This window comes from Eptatretus burgeri, chromosome 5 (genome assembly GCF_056783735.1).
Source record: "Eptatretus burgeri isolate ZD-2024b chromosome 5, Ebu_testis_v1, whole genome shotgun sequence".
In the NCBI taxonomy this organism is placed as follows: domain Eukaryota; kingdom Metazoa; phylum Chordata; class Myxini; order Myxiniformes; family Myxinidae; genus Eptatretus; species Eptatretus burgeri.
Genome location: NC_140965.1, coordinates 7,405,828 through 7,422,016, shown reverse-complemented (window position 1 = coordinate 7,422,016; position 16,189 = coordinate 7,405,828). Strand labels below are relative to the sequence as shown.

General features: G+C 44.7%; 1 protein-coding gene across 7 annotated transcripts in view; it reads left to right on the top strand.

Annotated features, from left to right (window-relative positions):
- Positions 1-16,189, top strand: part of LOC147025796 (protein kinase C-binding protein NELL2-like) — a 370,788-nt gene that overhangs the window by 296,707 nt on the left and 57,892 nt on the right. For all 7 annotated transcript variants that reach the window (XR_015058010.1, XM_085880617.1, XM_085880618.1 and 4 more), the window contains one exon: positions 1,988-2,164. Coding sequence is in view for 6 of the 7 variants with exons in the window: in XM_085880617.1 (XP_085736743.1) it covers positions 1,988-2,164 (177 nt within the window). In the remaining variant the exon portion in view is untranslated. The remainder of the gene's footprint in view (positions 1-1,987; positions 2,165-16,189) is intronic.

Genomic DNA, 16,189 nt, shown 5'->3' with positions numbered 1-16,189 from the left:
ACAGCCAAAATGGGACAAAAATAGTGCAAAAATTGTTGGGCCACCTTACTCACCATTCACCTGCGGTGTGCAGTATCAAGCTTCGTTCAAATCTGGCAACGAAACAAAATATTAAAGAATCTATTTCCGATTCAGTCAAGCACTCTTCGGGATAATTTGATCAATGCAAACAACCTCAGCGGTATATTCCCAAAATACAGCCAAAACGGTACACGATAGTGCAAAAATTGTAGGGCCACCTTACTCACCATTCACCTGCGGTGTGCAGTATCAAGCTTCGTTCAAATCTGGCAACGAAACAAAATATTAAAGAATCTATTTCCGATTCAGTCAAGCACTCTTCGGGATAATTTGATCAATGCAAACAACCTCAGCGGTATATTCCCAAAATACAGCCAAAACGGTACACGATAGTGCAAAAATTGTAGGGCCACCTTACTCACCATTCACCTGTGGTGTGCAGTATCAAGTTTCGTTCAAATCTGGCAACGAAAAAAATATTAAAGAATCTATTTCCGATTCAGTCAAGCACTCTTCGGGATTATTTGATCAATGCAAACAACCTCAGCGGTCTAGTTCACTGGAGCTCTTTTTTTATGATTGTTTTATCAACTGCCGTCACAACGGGAACCCAACGTGTTCACGGGTCGTCTCATGTATTATAATCCTTTGAGAGTACTGTATACACATTTTTTTGTTTGTTGAGCAAAAAAGTGTGGGGTTGGGGTGACAATTGATATGGTACTCCAAAAATTAGGTAAGGGGGGATACCTCCCTCTTTGCCGACTGACACCAAAGATTGTTACACAACCCAAAGGCTAAACACACCTTTTCCACAGATACATCAGATAACAGGTGACCACAAAAAGGGTACCCATACAACTTAGTGAACCTTCCTTGTTATTTCTGCCACGGAAGGTGGATGAAGGTTATGTTTTCACCTGTGTTTGTCTGTCGGCATGGAAATCTGTGAGCAGAATATCTCAAAATGTTGTGGACAGATTATGACAAAACTTGGTTGATAAGTTGGTTAGGTGACAAGAACAAGCCGATTAGATTTTGGTTCAGGTACGGATCCAGATCCAGCCAATCAGTGGGATACAAAACGTAAACTGTTCAGCCTGGCGGAGGCATGCACTCTACCGAGTGCCATTCCAGTTTTCATTCGTCCCCTTCCAGTTTCACCGGAGGGGACTGAAGGATTGCTCTCCGTCCGTCCGTCCGTCCCACCTGTCGTTTTTCAGACTTTTCCCCATATCCTTTAACATATTCAACTGAAACTTGGCGCATGGCTCTATTATGATAAGTTGCAGAACAAGTTCGAGTTTCAGGGAGTTTCGTCAATTTTTCAGGGTTATGCCCTTTTTGGACTGAGAATATCTCACATCGGTAGTGGACATGTATTGCAAATCAATTCTCGTTCTTGTTTAAAATGACACCTTCTTTCGTACATATTTTCCTCGCTTGAAGCACGATCACAATGTAAAGTTACAGATGGATATTTTTTTAAATGTCATCGACTTCATTGAGATCAGAGCACATGCTCCATTTGTCGGTCTCAGCGTTGCACACTTTCACCACTTGCATTCAAAGGGGGAAAATGTTTATTGCTTCAGCACATTCGGCTGCAGTGATAGAATGGATTTTGTCAGTTATTGCAGTTTTTGAGATCAACTGGAGATCATGACCTTCCTCGGTAGACCTTGCCCTTAAGCATCTCGCCCTGAACTCAGTTTGAATATTCTTGAAGGATTTCGTTCTCAGGGTAGATTTAGACTGAAAGCATGGAGCCATCTCGACTAAATCTAAATCTGCGGATTATACACGCATTCCACATTCTGCACCTGCAAAACTTAAGAGGATATCATTGGTATGTAAGAAGTTATTAGAGGTAAGGTCAGTGCCGTATTTTTGTGGTCACCCAGCATTTTGTAGATCAGATACATTTTGATGAACCTACGGTGTTTGCCTGCGTGTGTGAGAGCAGAACGGGAAAGTGTTCTGTCGCCGCACCGTGTGCGAGTGTGAAAACCCCAATGTCGAACGATCCTGCTGTCCGGAGTGTGACGGGCATCTTGCCAAGCACTGCCACCTGCCTGGCACCGCACGTTCCCACCGCAGTGGCGAGATCTGGCTGTCGGGGTGCCAGCGTTGTCATTGCCTGGTGGGTCAACTTTTACCCTTCAATGATAATCTCTTTTAAATTTCTTGTTTTATAATTGGAATAACTTTGTTGCATATCAAAACACCTGTTTTATTTATATGATCATTATAATGATTGTGTTTTTTTTTGATGAATGTTGTTCTTCATACTCTCCCCATGCCTTTGTGATGTATCATGAAACACCAGTAGGTTGATGTTGTAGCTGAAGGTGGATTCGTGCAAATTCTTTCATGCCAAACTCGAGTGCTCTTTCTTCTGGGAGAATTGCTTTGGAAACATAATTTAAGATATTCATCTGAGAAGATGGAAGATCAGGGAGAGTATGGTACATTGGAATCAGAATATATATATATATGTATATATATGTTGTTGGTTGTTATCTCCATATGCAGGTTTCAGAAGGTGGAATGGAGCCCTCTCAGGTATCAAAGTATTTACGTGTGTGTGTGTGTGTGTGTGTGTGTGTGTGTGTGTGTGTGTGTGTGTACCTGTGCACACAAGCTCAACAACAATTGAACAAACATTGAAGATATTTAAAGCCTATATCCCCATTGTGCAGGAGGAGGCCATTTGACCCATCATCTCTGTGCGACAGCAACACCAGATTAAATATATTTAATCTGGCCAGAGCAAGAGTAACAGTGGTTGGCCAGCATCAGTAACCAAGAGCCAAGCCAACATTGACGCCGTGTGGGATTCTGCACTGGACAATCCCAAGAAGTCCTACCACCGACGCTCCTGGGAGTTAGGCATCACATCAACATCAATCTGGTGTATCCTCACTGAGGAACTGAAGCTTTTCCCATAAATCATCTCTATTTGGCATAAACTGAGTCAAGATGACATGAGAAGCAGACTTTATATGTGCAATTGGCTCAGTGACAGGATGGAGCGGTACCCAAACTGGATCAACCCGATCTGGTTCGATGATTAAGACAATTTCCACTTGAATGGTGCCATCAACAACCCCAACGACATTTTCTGAGGGGCAGAACCACCTCAGGAGATCACTGAGAGGTACCTGAAAGGGCCTAAGATGACATTATTCTGTACTTTCAATCCCAGATGGGGAATGCTCGGTCCTTACGAGTTCGAGAATGACAACAGCAGGATGGTGACGATGAACCGTGAGCTCTACTGGGCCGTGCTCCAGAAGTTCCATAATGATCGAGCAAAAAAGGTCACCCCAAACCAGCTCAGCATGACCTGCTTTATGCAGGATGGTGCACCCCCCCCCCCCATACAGCTGGTGACACGATCACTTTCTTGCAGCAGCTCTTCAGAAACCACCTCGTTGCCCTGGGGAACCACTCGTGACTGGGCATCCCATAGCCCAGACTTCAACCCTCTCTCTGAATTATTGGTTCTGGGGTGCTGCCAAAAGCTCTGTCTATGCCAACTGTCCTGCCACACTGGATGATCTGAAAAAGGTGTCAGACTACCTCCAGGTAGTGCAACGTGAGACCTACAGGAAAGTTGGACAGACCTTTGGAGTCAGGATCAATGCCTGTCCGAACCATGGAAAGGCACACATCCAGAACGTCAGTTGCAAGGATTTTGTGTGAATGACAATTTCAGACCTTGGGCTCTCACTAACTCCAGCAGTGACTTACTGTAATAGCAATCAGTGATAGAAAATACCATATCATAAACTTTCAACAAATGTTTGGTTCATGTTCCTGAGGTTTCTGGTTCTTTGTAAATATACACTTAAAGTTGCATCACTCCTTTTGAAACACCCTGTAATGGCAGGAATACCTTTTTACGATTGAATATTCCCCAAAGGCCGTTCAAACGCATTCCAAAAACTGGCGGTTTGTCCGAGCATGCGTGAACACAACAGGCGGGAAGACTTTTCTTTTTATTCATAGGCTTTATTATGAAAGACTACGAGGGGTGAGGAAGACGAGACATTATAAATAACGGAACAGAACTGGCAGTCAAAAGACACATGAATAAGGGAGTACATGTACTTATTATACAAACGAGATTATAACCTTCTTTGGCACCAAAAATAATCCGTTATACCACACAACTGAACAAAAGGACAAAGGTGAGGGCTTGAATTAGGCACGAGCTGGTCTGTTCACGAGAATCACTCCGTGCAGGCTGGTGGGGTACGGGGCTTAAGGCAAGAGGGGTGATGATGGGGAGATGTTGTCCGCAATCTCTCAAGCAGTCTGCACTCAAGATGCTGGGTGAATACGAAGAGAGAATATGAGAGAGAGAGAGATGATATCTGTCCACGTGCATGCATGGATGTGTCTTTTAAGCCCTTGGGGCCCGCCTTTCAACACGTGTCTGGTCCTGTTGTTGGCTTTCCCACCACTTGGTGACCGGCACCTTTATGCGAGTGTCCCACCTCCATTGCAGGGCCCTCTGCAGCTCACTGTCCCTGCTGGGTGTGTAGTTCTCCATGAAGTAGGCAGGAGGGATTCCCAAAGCCGCATCGCACACCCATTTTCGTTCACATGTCCCAAATACAGGTGCAAATCTAACCAACTCAAATACACAGGACCCATACCATTCTTATCACATTCTCGCTATGGACCTACCCCCCCCCCCAACTTTTTCCACATAACAATACTTATTCTGTACAATGCAAATTTTACTCCTTGAAGGTTTCCCATTTCTTTGATGCTGACAGGCTTCTTGTCAGCTTCTTAAAATCTACAGTACTCTGTCCTTGTACCTTCCAAGTTTTACTTCCTGAAATCCAGTTGCCTTACTCTATTATCCCAGACTCAAGCTCTTCATGGAATCCTTGCCCACACCATGTTATGGTCGCTTGATCCTGAATGCTCCCCTTTCTCCACCACCTCCACCATATTGCGATCATTATTGAAAAGGATGTCAAACGCTGATCCAAAGGGAAGTTGAGACGAATAAAGCAGAGTGTGTAAGAGATGAATAATTACTAATTAGAATCGTTGACTTCATCCAGCATGATCATGTCCTCAAGGCAAAGTTTTTAACATCATAAGCAAGTCAGGATGGTGTGCTGCGGAATGTTTCGTATAATTAGAAGTCTTTCTGAAAGATCGGAAATTTCTTTTGATGAGTTTTGATTTCGTGGCTGACAAGTGATTTGGTGCCAATTTCCTCCCCGCGTGCCTCATTGTAAGCCGAGCCATGAGGGCAAGCTTCATGCCGCGAAGAACAATGCATCGGAGGAGCATTGCGAGATACTTCGGGAAGCTCAGACGGAACTACATCGACTAATAGAGGAGACCATTTCCGTTTTGCCAGATTTGCAGGCCTTTGCATTGGGTCGAGCTTGCAAGCTTAGAAGAAATGGAACACTTGACCGGAAGATAATATTGTTTGATGTATTGTGACAAATGTTTGGCAGGTGGCGACACCACCCCTAGATTTGCTCGTGGGAGCGCAAGTTGTGCGCGTGATTGAAAAAGGGGTAAAAGAAACTCTTCCTTTTGAGGAGAATACTTCAATATGGTGCAAGATAATTGTATAGAGTTATGCTTTTTGTATTACCATAAAAATAATAATAATAATATCATTCATAACAACATTTTCAAAATTCAAACATTAATCGCTCCCACACTATCGTTGAATACTACCATTCGGTTGTGCGGGCATTCACAATTTCATCAACAACTTGATCTCATCAAAATAAAGATCACAGTTGCCATCACCAAATATTTTATTGACTAAAAAATATCCGATTATTCGCACCAGTAAATATCGCCATCCCGACACAAAATCTCGAGCACAAATCTCAACGCACCAACAGAAGGTTACAATACACACAAACTTATTGATTACGTCAGATAAATTATTGCAATATATATAATTCAATCCAACAAATGAAGCTTTCCCTGGGGATAATTAGTGGTGAGGGGATCAATTTGTCATTGCGGTCTTCAAAACGACAACAAAACAACAACGACGCGATGCAAAACTAGAAGGGCACTCGGTAGAGCGCATACCTCTGCCAGGCTGATTAGTTTACGTTTTGTATCCCACTGATGGGCCGGATCTGGATTCAGACCTGAACTGAAATTTAATCAGCTTGTTCTCACCGAACCAAGTCGTCCACCAAGTTTCGTCCGAATCCGTCCATAACTTTTTGAGATATCCTGCGACATGTCGTTTTTGGCCGATCACTCGATGGGGAAAAATCACTCAAAACATTCTTGGCTCTGGATTCCGATTTTCACCAAAATCTCACCATATAATCTGTGTCACGTACCAAAGCTCTCCACCAAATTTTAGTCTGAATCTGTCCACAACTTTGAGATATTTTGTTCACAAACAAACAAACAAATAAACCAATGTCACCCGCAGGGTGACCCGTATCTTGCCAAAAGGTGACCACGTGTGACTTCTTTAAGGCCACACTGAGGTGAACAGAGCTGCTATCCACCAGGAGCGACTCCTTGAGGAATATCTGCCTACGAGAGATTCCGATGAGAATCGTTCTACAGAGTAACCATGAAAAATATGCTTTTGCCTCATAACGTCACCAAATGACGTCATAATGTTTCAAACTTGACATATCTAGAAAGCACTCATCGAGGTGTTCAATTTGAGGTACTACACGATATGGTTCCTAAAACTTGAAAATTTGACCTTAGGGTCAAATATGTTTGACCTCAGGTGCTAACCATGAAGGTCAAGGCCAATCGCCACCAAAAATTAATCAACTGAGCGCCAGACCATGAACTATATTCCCATGAAGTTTGAAGACAATCCGATCAAAATTACTCAAAAAATAAGGGTTTCGTCGACTCCCTGATTTGCGCCAAAGTGACCTTGACCTTTGACCTTGACCTTCAAAATTTTGTGCACTGAAAGGGACCTCTATAGGCCTCTGATATGCGAAGTTACAAAAATTTCCAATGATAACTGTGCTCTGCAGAATTTTTTATACGTGATTACAGACAGACAAAAATACAAAAAAAAAAAAAAAAAAAAAAACATACAAGCTGACTAACATATCTTGCAAAAACTTCGTTTTGGCAAGATAATGAAAAATCACACATCGAGTGACACTTGGCAAAACAGAACAAAGTAGAACGGCACTCGGAAGAGCACATAGCTCGACCAGGTTGGACAGTTCAGGTTATGTATCCTACTGATGGGCTGGATCTGAACCTAAATCTTATCCACTTTTTCTTGTCACCGAACCAACTCATCCACCTTGTTTTGTCATAACTCGTCCACAACTCTGGGATATAATAATAATATATATATATATATATATATATATATATATATATATATATATATATATATATATATATATATATATATAGCCTGGTGTTGGTGCAGTGGTTAGGGCAGCGGCTTGGGATCCAGGAGGTCCTGAGTTCAAGCCCCATTGGGCCACTGAATGAATACACCAGGGGGTTGACTCAGCCTGTCATCCTTCTGAGGTCGGCGAAATGAGTACCGGTGTATGCCCCGGTTAGAATAGGTGTACCATATCCCTGTGTGTCGTAAGAGGCGACCAGGGTTGGCGTCAGGAAGGGCATCCGGCCATAAAACATTGCCTCAAGAAAAAGCCAAACCCCTGCACAGCGGGAAAAATGGCTGTAAAAACGGTCATATATATCTATATATATATATATATATATATATATATATATATATATATATATATATATATATATATATATATATATATATATATATATATATATATATATATATATATATATATATATATATATATATATATATATATATATATATATATATATATATATATATATATATATACACACACACACACACACACACACACACATATAGTTTTTGGCCCCATGAATCAATTTAAGAAATTAGGCCTGTGTTTTATTTATTTATTTATTTATTTATTTTTTTGTATACCTTGTCAAGGCTCGTATGAGAGCCAACACACAACGCACAGCAAGGGGAAGGAGGGGGGCATGAAACATGCGGGGTGGGAGAGGGAAGGACAAAACAGTGGGGAACAGAGACATTAGGAGATCTGTGGAAGGGAGAGGGATGGGGTGGGGAACATGGGGAATACAAGATGGACATTGCAGAGACTTTCAGGAAGGAAAGCAGGGAATTTGAAGGAGGTAGGTTTGGGGTGGATTAACGTGGGTAGAAAAGATTGAGGATTTGGATGGGGGATGATAAGAGGTGGTGGTGAACAGCTGTTTTGAAGGCCTGGAGGAAAGAATGGGATTGAACAGAGTGAGGGAGTTTATTCCAAAGGTGAGAAAAAAGAGGAATGAAAGAGTGAAGGTGAGCAGTGATTCGTGGTTTTGGCAGTTTTACCAGATGGGTTGTTGGCGGACCTTGAGCGCCCTGCGGAAATATGTTGGGGACAAATCGCAGACACAGCAGGGGGGGGCGGGGGGGTGAGGCCAGAGAGGGGACGGTAGAAGACAGAAAGACCACCAACCTGCCTGTGGTAAGAGAGTGAGAGGAGGCCCAAAGACTCAGCCTCATCGCGGGAGATGCCAATGATACGAAATGCCTTGGTTTCCACAGCGCGAAGCCAAGAAAGGTTGGAGGCAGGAGCACCAGCCCACTGGGGAGAGCAGTACTCCATCAGGGTGCAGACGAAAGCTTTGTATGTGGTCAGGAGCTCAGGTGGTCCAAGGAAGGACTTTGCACGACGGAGGATTCCCAGTCATCCATATGAAGCACGGAGGCTTTGGAGACCAGGTTTGAAATGTGGCTTTCCCAGGAAAGATCATGGCAAATAGTGAGACCCAGAAGCTTGAAAGAAACGACTTCTTCCAGAAGATTGTTGAGGAAGTGGATGGGGGGGGGGGGTTCCAAACGGTCCTTTCGGAGAGACAGTGAGAGTGTGAGATTTGTCCGGATTGAACGACATGTTCCACGTGTTGGACCAGTTTGTGATTTTACCCAGATCTGCAGCGAGCGAAGAAGCTGCTGCTTGCCGGTCTGAGGGATGATAGATGGTACGGCAGAGGGTGGAGTCATCAGCAAAGAGACAAAGAGAATTTTCCAGAGAGATCATTGATGAAAACCAGAAAAAGAACAGGGCCCAAAACACTGCCTTGAGAAACTCCAGCCTGGACAGGAAGGGGGGATGAGAGAACTCCATTTAGGGCCACACGTTGGCTGTGACAGGAGAGGAAGTCTGCGAGTCATGAGAGATGGCCTTGGGTAGTACAGGAAGAGAGTTTGGTGAGCAGGGCAGGGTGCCAGACCACATTGAAAGCTCACGATACGTCTAGGGATATGGCTCTGATCTCATGATCGGCATTGAGGACCTTCATTCATTGTTGGGAGACCAGAAGCAGCATATCCAGGGTAGAGCGACCTGGTCTGAAACGAAATTGATGATCAGAAATCAAGCCATTGGAGAAGAGGAAGGATTTAATGTCTGAAGCGATGATGGATTCCATAACCTTGCCGATGATTGGGAGAAGGCTCATTGGTCTGTAGTTGCAGGGATCTGTTTTAGCACCTTTTTTATGCAGAGCGGTTATGTTTGCTGATTTCCAAGCAGATGGCAGATGACCTTGAGCAAATTTAAGGGTGTTGACCTTTTGACCTTAAAAATAATTGGTGGTTGAAGTAATTGACCTGATATGCAAATCCTGTTCAAATTTCAAGTCTGATGAAAATTGATTATTTTAGAAGTTCGTTCTATGTTGACCTTTTGACCTATATTGACCTCAAAAATAATTGGTGCTTGAATTCAGTAAGCTGATGTGCAAATGATCTTGAAATTTCAAGTCAATCAGATAACAATTGAGGCTTTTAAAATAATTTGTCCCAAAATGGCCTTTTGGCCTATTTTGACCTTTTGGCCTATGTTTACCACAAAATTAATCGGTGGTTGAATCCAGCGAACTTGTATTTAAATGCTCTTCAAATTTTAAGTCGATCAAATGAAAATTAAGGATTTTAGAAAATTTGGCCTTTTGGCCTATTTTGACCTTTTGGCCAATAGTGTCCTCAAAATTAATAGATGCTTGAATTCATCAACCTGATGTGCAAATTATCTTCAAATTTCAAGTCAATCTGATGAAAATTGAGGATTATACATAATTTGAGCCAAATTGGCCTTTTGGCCTCTGTTGACCGTTTTTGGTCGACCAAATTTTACAAAACTTCAATGCAGGACCGTCACAGGGACCATTATCTCCAAAAATTTCAGAACGATAGGTTAAGCAGTTTGGGCTGGAGGCGAGCGGACAGCCAAACAAACAAACACACAAACAAACACACAAACATACTTGTGATCAACATACTTGACAAAAAAAATTGTTTTTTTCTTCTAAGTAACAAACAAACAGAGAAGACAGATAGAGCTGAAAACATAACCTCCATCAACCTTCAGTGGTGGAGGTAATAACAATAATCGAGTGATTGGCTCATCCCTTCCCTGTGTCGGGAATTAACCATTGCAACCTGGATTTACATACATGAGGTAAAATCATGCCTCATTCTTATGACGTGTGACTTTGCGTAACTCTTTTGCCATCTCTTCAGCCCAATACACCACTCATCTTAACACACCACTTTACCATGCCATGCACCCACAACAAACCATCCCCGCAAAGTATATAAACACACGTGCCATAAACCACCCCACACATGCCATAAACCACCCCACACGTGCCATAAACCACCCCACACGTGCCAGAAACCACCCCACACGTGCCATAAACTACCCCACACATGCCATAAACCACCCCACACATGCCATAAACTACCCCACACGTGCCAGAAACCACCCCACACGTGCCATAAACTACCCCACACATGCCATAAACCACCCCACACATGCCATAAACCACCCCACACGTGCCATAAACTACCCCACACATGCCATAAACCACCCCACACGTGCCAGAAACCACCCCACACGTGCCAGAAACCACCCCACACATGCCATAAACCACCCCACACGTGCCATAAACTACCCCACACATGCCATAAACCACCCCACACGTGCCAGAAACCACCCCACACGTGCCAGAAACCACCCCACACGTGCCATAAACTACCCCACACATGCCATAAACCACCCCACACGTGCCATAAACTACCCCACACATGCCATAAACCACCCCACACATGCCATAAACTACCCCACACATGCCATAAACTACCCCACACATGCCAAAAAGTACCCCACACATGCCATAAACCACCCACACATGCCATAAACCACCCCACACGTGCCATAAACTACCCCACACGTGCCATAAACCACCCACACATGCCAAAAAGTACCCCACACATGCCATAAACCACCGACACATGCCATAAACTACCCCACACATGCCATAAACCACCCCACACGTGCCATAAACCACCCACACATGCCATAAACCACCCACACATGCCATAAACCACCCCACACGTGCCATAAACTACCCCACACATGCCATAAACCACCCACACATGCCATAAACCACCCCACACGTGCCAGAAACCACCCCACACGTGCCATAAACTACCCCACACATGCCAAAAAGTACCCCACACATGCCATAAACCACCCCACACATGCCATAAACCACCCCACACGTGCCAGAAACCACTCCACACATGCCATAAACCACCCCACACATGCCATAAACCACCCCACACATGCCATAAACCACCCCACACATGCCATAAACCACCCCACACGTGCCATAAACTACCCCACACATGCCAAAAAGTACCCCACACATGCCATAAACCACCCCACACATGCCATAAACCATCCCACACTCACACGCCACGCAATACACACCACACTCAACACACCAACGCATCATAACTCGGACATGTCAACAAGTCACCTGAGCCAAGTCTCAGGTAAGTCTCAGGTCTTTAAGGCACGTCAAGTATCACGTCATAATGTCATTATCATCGACCTTGGTTACGTGAAAGCCTTTAATACTCAAGGGTTTATAAGGTTCATGAACCGGTTGTTCTGATGAGCTTGATGAGTTTTTTGGGCCACGTGTTCTCTGTAAAATGAACGACTTGGAAAAAATAAAAATGACAAAGTTTAATTGCTCTCATTCAAACTCGTTGACCAGACTCGGTCTTTTGCGTGTCATTAATATTGGTGATTTCACTCCGAATATGGAAGGTTAGTGATTAATACCTGATTAATAGCTAACCATAACCCGAACTAATACCTTTTCTAAGCTCGGCGTGATCTATTTACCGAGTTTGTGCTTCCTTTGGAGCGCGACTCCGGCGGTCTTTGTTCATAAAATAATATAATCACATCCGAGCACACATCGAATGAAAAGTAGTCACAAACACATCACTGACGTATTTATTACCTCCACCACCGAAGGTGAAGGGGGTGATGTTTTCACCCCTTTCTGTTTGTTTGTTACTTGCAAAATCGAAGATTTCTGTCTGTTTGTCACCGACGGGTCACATTTTTAAACCGATCTTCACGAAACTTCACCACATGGTAGAGTTTGTCAAAACGAAGAAGCCCATTGTTTTTGAGGTCAAAAGGTCAACATAGGCCTCAGGTCAACAAGTGAGGTGGGATTTCTAAATTCCTCAATTTTCATCTGATTGACTTGAAATTTGAAGAGGATTTTCACATCTGGTCACTGAATTCAACGAGCCAATTATTTTTGAGGTCAACATCGGCCGAATTTCTAAAATCCTCAATTTTCATCTGATTCACTTGAAATTTGAAGAGGATTTATATTTCATGTCAATGAATTCAACTATCCAATTATTTTTGAGGTTAACATTGACCAAAGGGTCAACATAGACCCAAGGTCAACAATGAGGGTGGTATTTCTAAAATCCTCAGTTTTCATCCAATTGACTTGAAATTTGAAGAGGATATATATTTCGGGTCACTGACTTCAACCACCAATTATTTTTGAGGTCAAATTTGTTTTATGTATTTTGCAAGTTTCATGCTCTGCACGACGTCTTCTTCTTTGTTTGTTTGTATGTTTGTTTGTTTATTTGTGTGCAGGATATCTCAAAAAGTTGAGGACGGATCTGGATGAAATTTTGGAGACATGTTGGGTCAGACAAGTCGATTCGACTTTGGTGAAGATCCGAATCCGGGTTTGCATACGAGCATTATTTAATTTATAAAGTGATTCTTCACCATGAGAGATAGGGCCAAAAACGATATTGTTACGAATTCTGGCCCGCCTGGCGTGCGAGCGATTGCGTCACTCCAATCGCAATCGCGTCGCCCACCGGACGGACAATTCAGTCGTGACCCTCCTAGAACTACCGCCAGGAGCCAGTCACGGGTAGGGGTTTACCCTCACCACGATCGTGCCAATTGCCCACCCGCGCAGGATAGGGTTGCTCACCAAATTCGACCTACCTAAGTACCTGCGCGAGTAGTCGACCGGGCGATCGTACCTCGCCGCAGGTCGGCCTAGGACACGAACCGCTTAAGCGGTCCGTTCCGTGCTACAGTGATAACCGAGCGGTGTTATCACCGACCTCGACGGATGTGATTCTCTTCTTTCTATGAGGGTGTTCAAAACCCACTACTCATTCCACGATGCAAGATGGCACTTTCAATGTGGTGAAAGGAGGATGCAACGAATGGGATACGTTGCACACAAGGACATTTATTTGCAACAACACGTATACAGTCATGCAATATACAAGCGACAAATAGAAGGCAAAAGCAATACCACCGACTACGATTATTATTTACAAGCACAGCCACTTACACAGTTTCTACTTGGCAGGACACGGCGCCACAGCATGCATACAAAAACAAAGAAAAACCCTCCCCATAGGCAGGGAGGTAGACGGGGTTCGTAAACCTTTATGGCACGGAACCTGGAGGACCGAACGGGTCCCATGAGACCGAAGGGTCTTACCCGCGCCCTCGTGGCGCGACCGTGTGCAGGTCGCGACATCGAGTCCCCACGGCCTTGCGTAGCCGCGCCCTCGTGGCGCGACGGTGGGCAGGTCGCGATGTCGACTCCCCACGGCCTTGCGTAGCCGCGCCTGACCTCGGGCCCCTGGCGTGGTCAGCGAGCTCTCTCCGGCGTTGCTGCTGGTGCTTTCATGACCCACGACCGAACAAGAAAAGACTGCAGGGCAGAAGGGGCTTCAGGACCAGAGAGAGAACGGATGATGGACCACAGGGCGAGAGCTCATGGACCAGAGAGAGAGAACGGATGATGGACCACAGGGCGAGAGCTCATGGACCAGAGAGAAAGAACGGATGATGGCCCACAGGGCGAGAGCTCATGGACCAGAGAGCGAACGGATGATGGACCACAGGGCGAGAGCTCATGGACCAGAGAGAGAACGGATGATGGACCACAGGGCGAGAGCTCATGGACCAGAGAGCGAACGGATGATGGACCACAGGGCGAGAGCTCATGGACCAGAGAGAGAACGGATGATGGACCACAGGGCGAGAGCTCATGGACCAGAGAGAGAGCGAGCCTCGTGCGCGTCCGCCCTTTTACAATCCGAGGCTCCGCCCTTCACCCCACCCTGCTTCTGGCTCCACCTCCCTTCAAGAAGGTTCCCGAAAAGGGGCGTTCCCTCACCCCGACCGCCTCACGCTGTTCATCCACCAATCGGCGGCGAGCTGCCCTCCCCCTGCCTCCGTCGCACTCCTCGGAGAAGCAGGCGAGAAAAATCCGCGCGCCCATCGGGACTCTTTTGGTTTCCTTTTTCGTTCGACGGTTTTCAACGCGGCTTGTTGCTTGCGTGGAGGTTTGTTCAAAATAACAATAGAAAAAGAAATACGGCTATCTCAAAGAGTCGCAGCCTGGTGAACACGAAGAAAGCCCTTGAAACAACGGTGGGGAACTATCTGCACATAAACTTCGCGTCATAACTGATCTGAGGACCCTTTATGGTGTATTGCGAATTTCCACAGCCGTAACAATATATTGTTGTATAGCATATTTCAAAAATGTATTGGGCCCCGATATGTTCTCATGGATCAGGAATTACATGGCGGATGTATGCGCTCTACCGAGTGCCCTCCCAGTTTTGATATCGTGTTCATTCATTCATCGTCATTGTCAACAAGTCTCAACTCAACTTGCAAATCACAACGACTCGAGTCACCATCTCTGCCAAAACTCCAATCCATCATTTTGACACCCTTTAATTCTGCTATTCACACCAACGAAATAAATGAAGTCCACAAATTGGCTTGAAGAAGTAAATACATACATATATGAACCAAGATAAACCCTTCTGACTCGATAAATGCAACACAGCATTAATCGTCATGTGCGCATGCGCCCCACTTCGTCTCCATTCCGGATGGATTCTGCGGGCTGCCCTCGAGTCTATTTTAAAGCCTGAGGATTTTAAAGATCCCAGCTCCTGGTTGGTACACTCCACTTCACCCACTGATAAACTACTTGTTATCAGAAATCTCAATGCTGTGAGCGGGATAAAGAGCACAGGATACGAGCATGTCGTCGGGAACTATGGTTCTGGTTGCCAAAATGATAATTCAACCGAGCTCCTTAATATGTGTTCCTTCACCAATTTATTCGTTGTCGGATCCTTCTTTCGAAGGAATTATATCCACTGCTTAACGTGGATATCCAACGACGCCCACACTAGGGAGATTGATCATATGCTGCTTAGAAACACATCAATCTTCATGTCATACCAGGTATACAGGGGTGCAGAATCCCCTGCAAACTCCGACCACCATTTAGTTGGCGGAGACATCAAAATTCATGCCTATTGACGGCCACCAAAGAAGTTTGATGTGGAATCACTTCTGGGTGACACCAGCATCACCGCCTGCAACAACATTGCCGTCAGCAATTAATTCCAGGCACACGGTTCGTTCCAAGATGACCCAGTCTGCCTGGTCCTCAATATGATCAGTGATTCTCTCTTCTGTCACAGACAGTTAGTCTGCGTAGACATCAGAGATGGCCTTGACTCACCACTGGCACCATGAGTGTCCTGGACCTGAAGCGTAATGCCCATCTTTATAATGATTGGCGATTGCTGCAGAGACTCAAACAAAGCTAAGGCCAAGGAATATATTGAAGAATTATATTGTGAACTGGCAAATGATGCTGAAGAAGGGCTCATAAATAA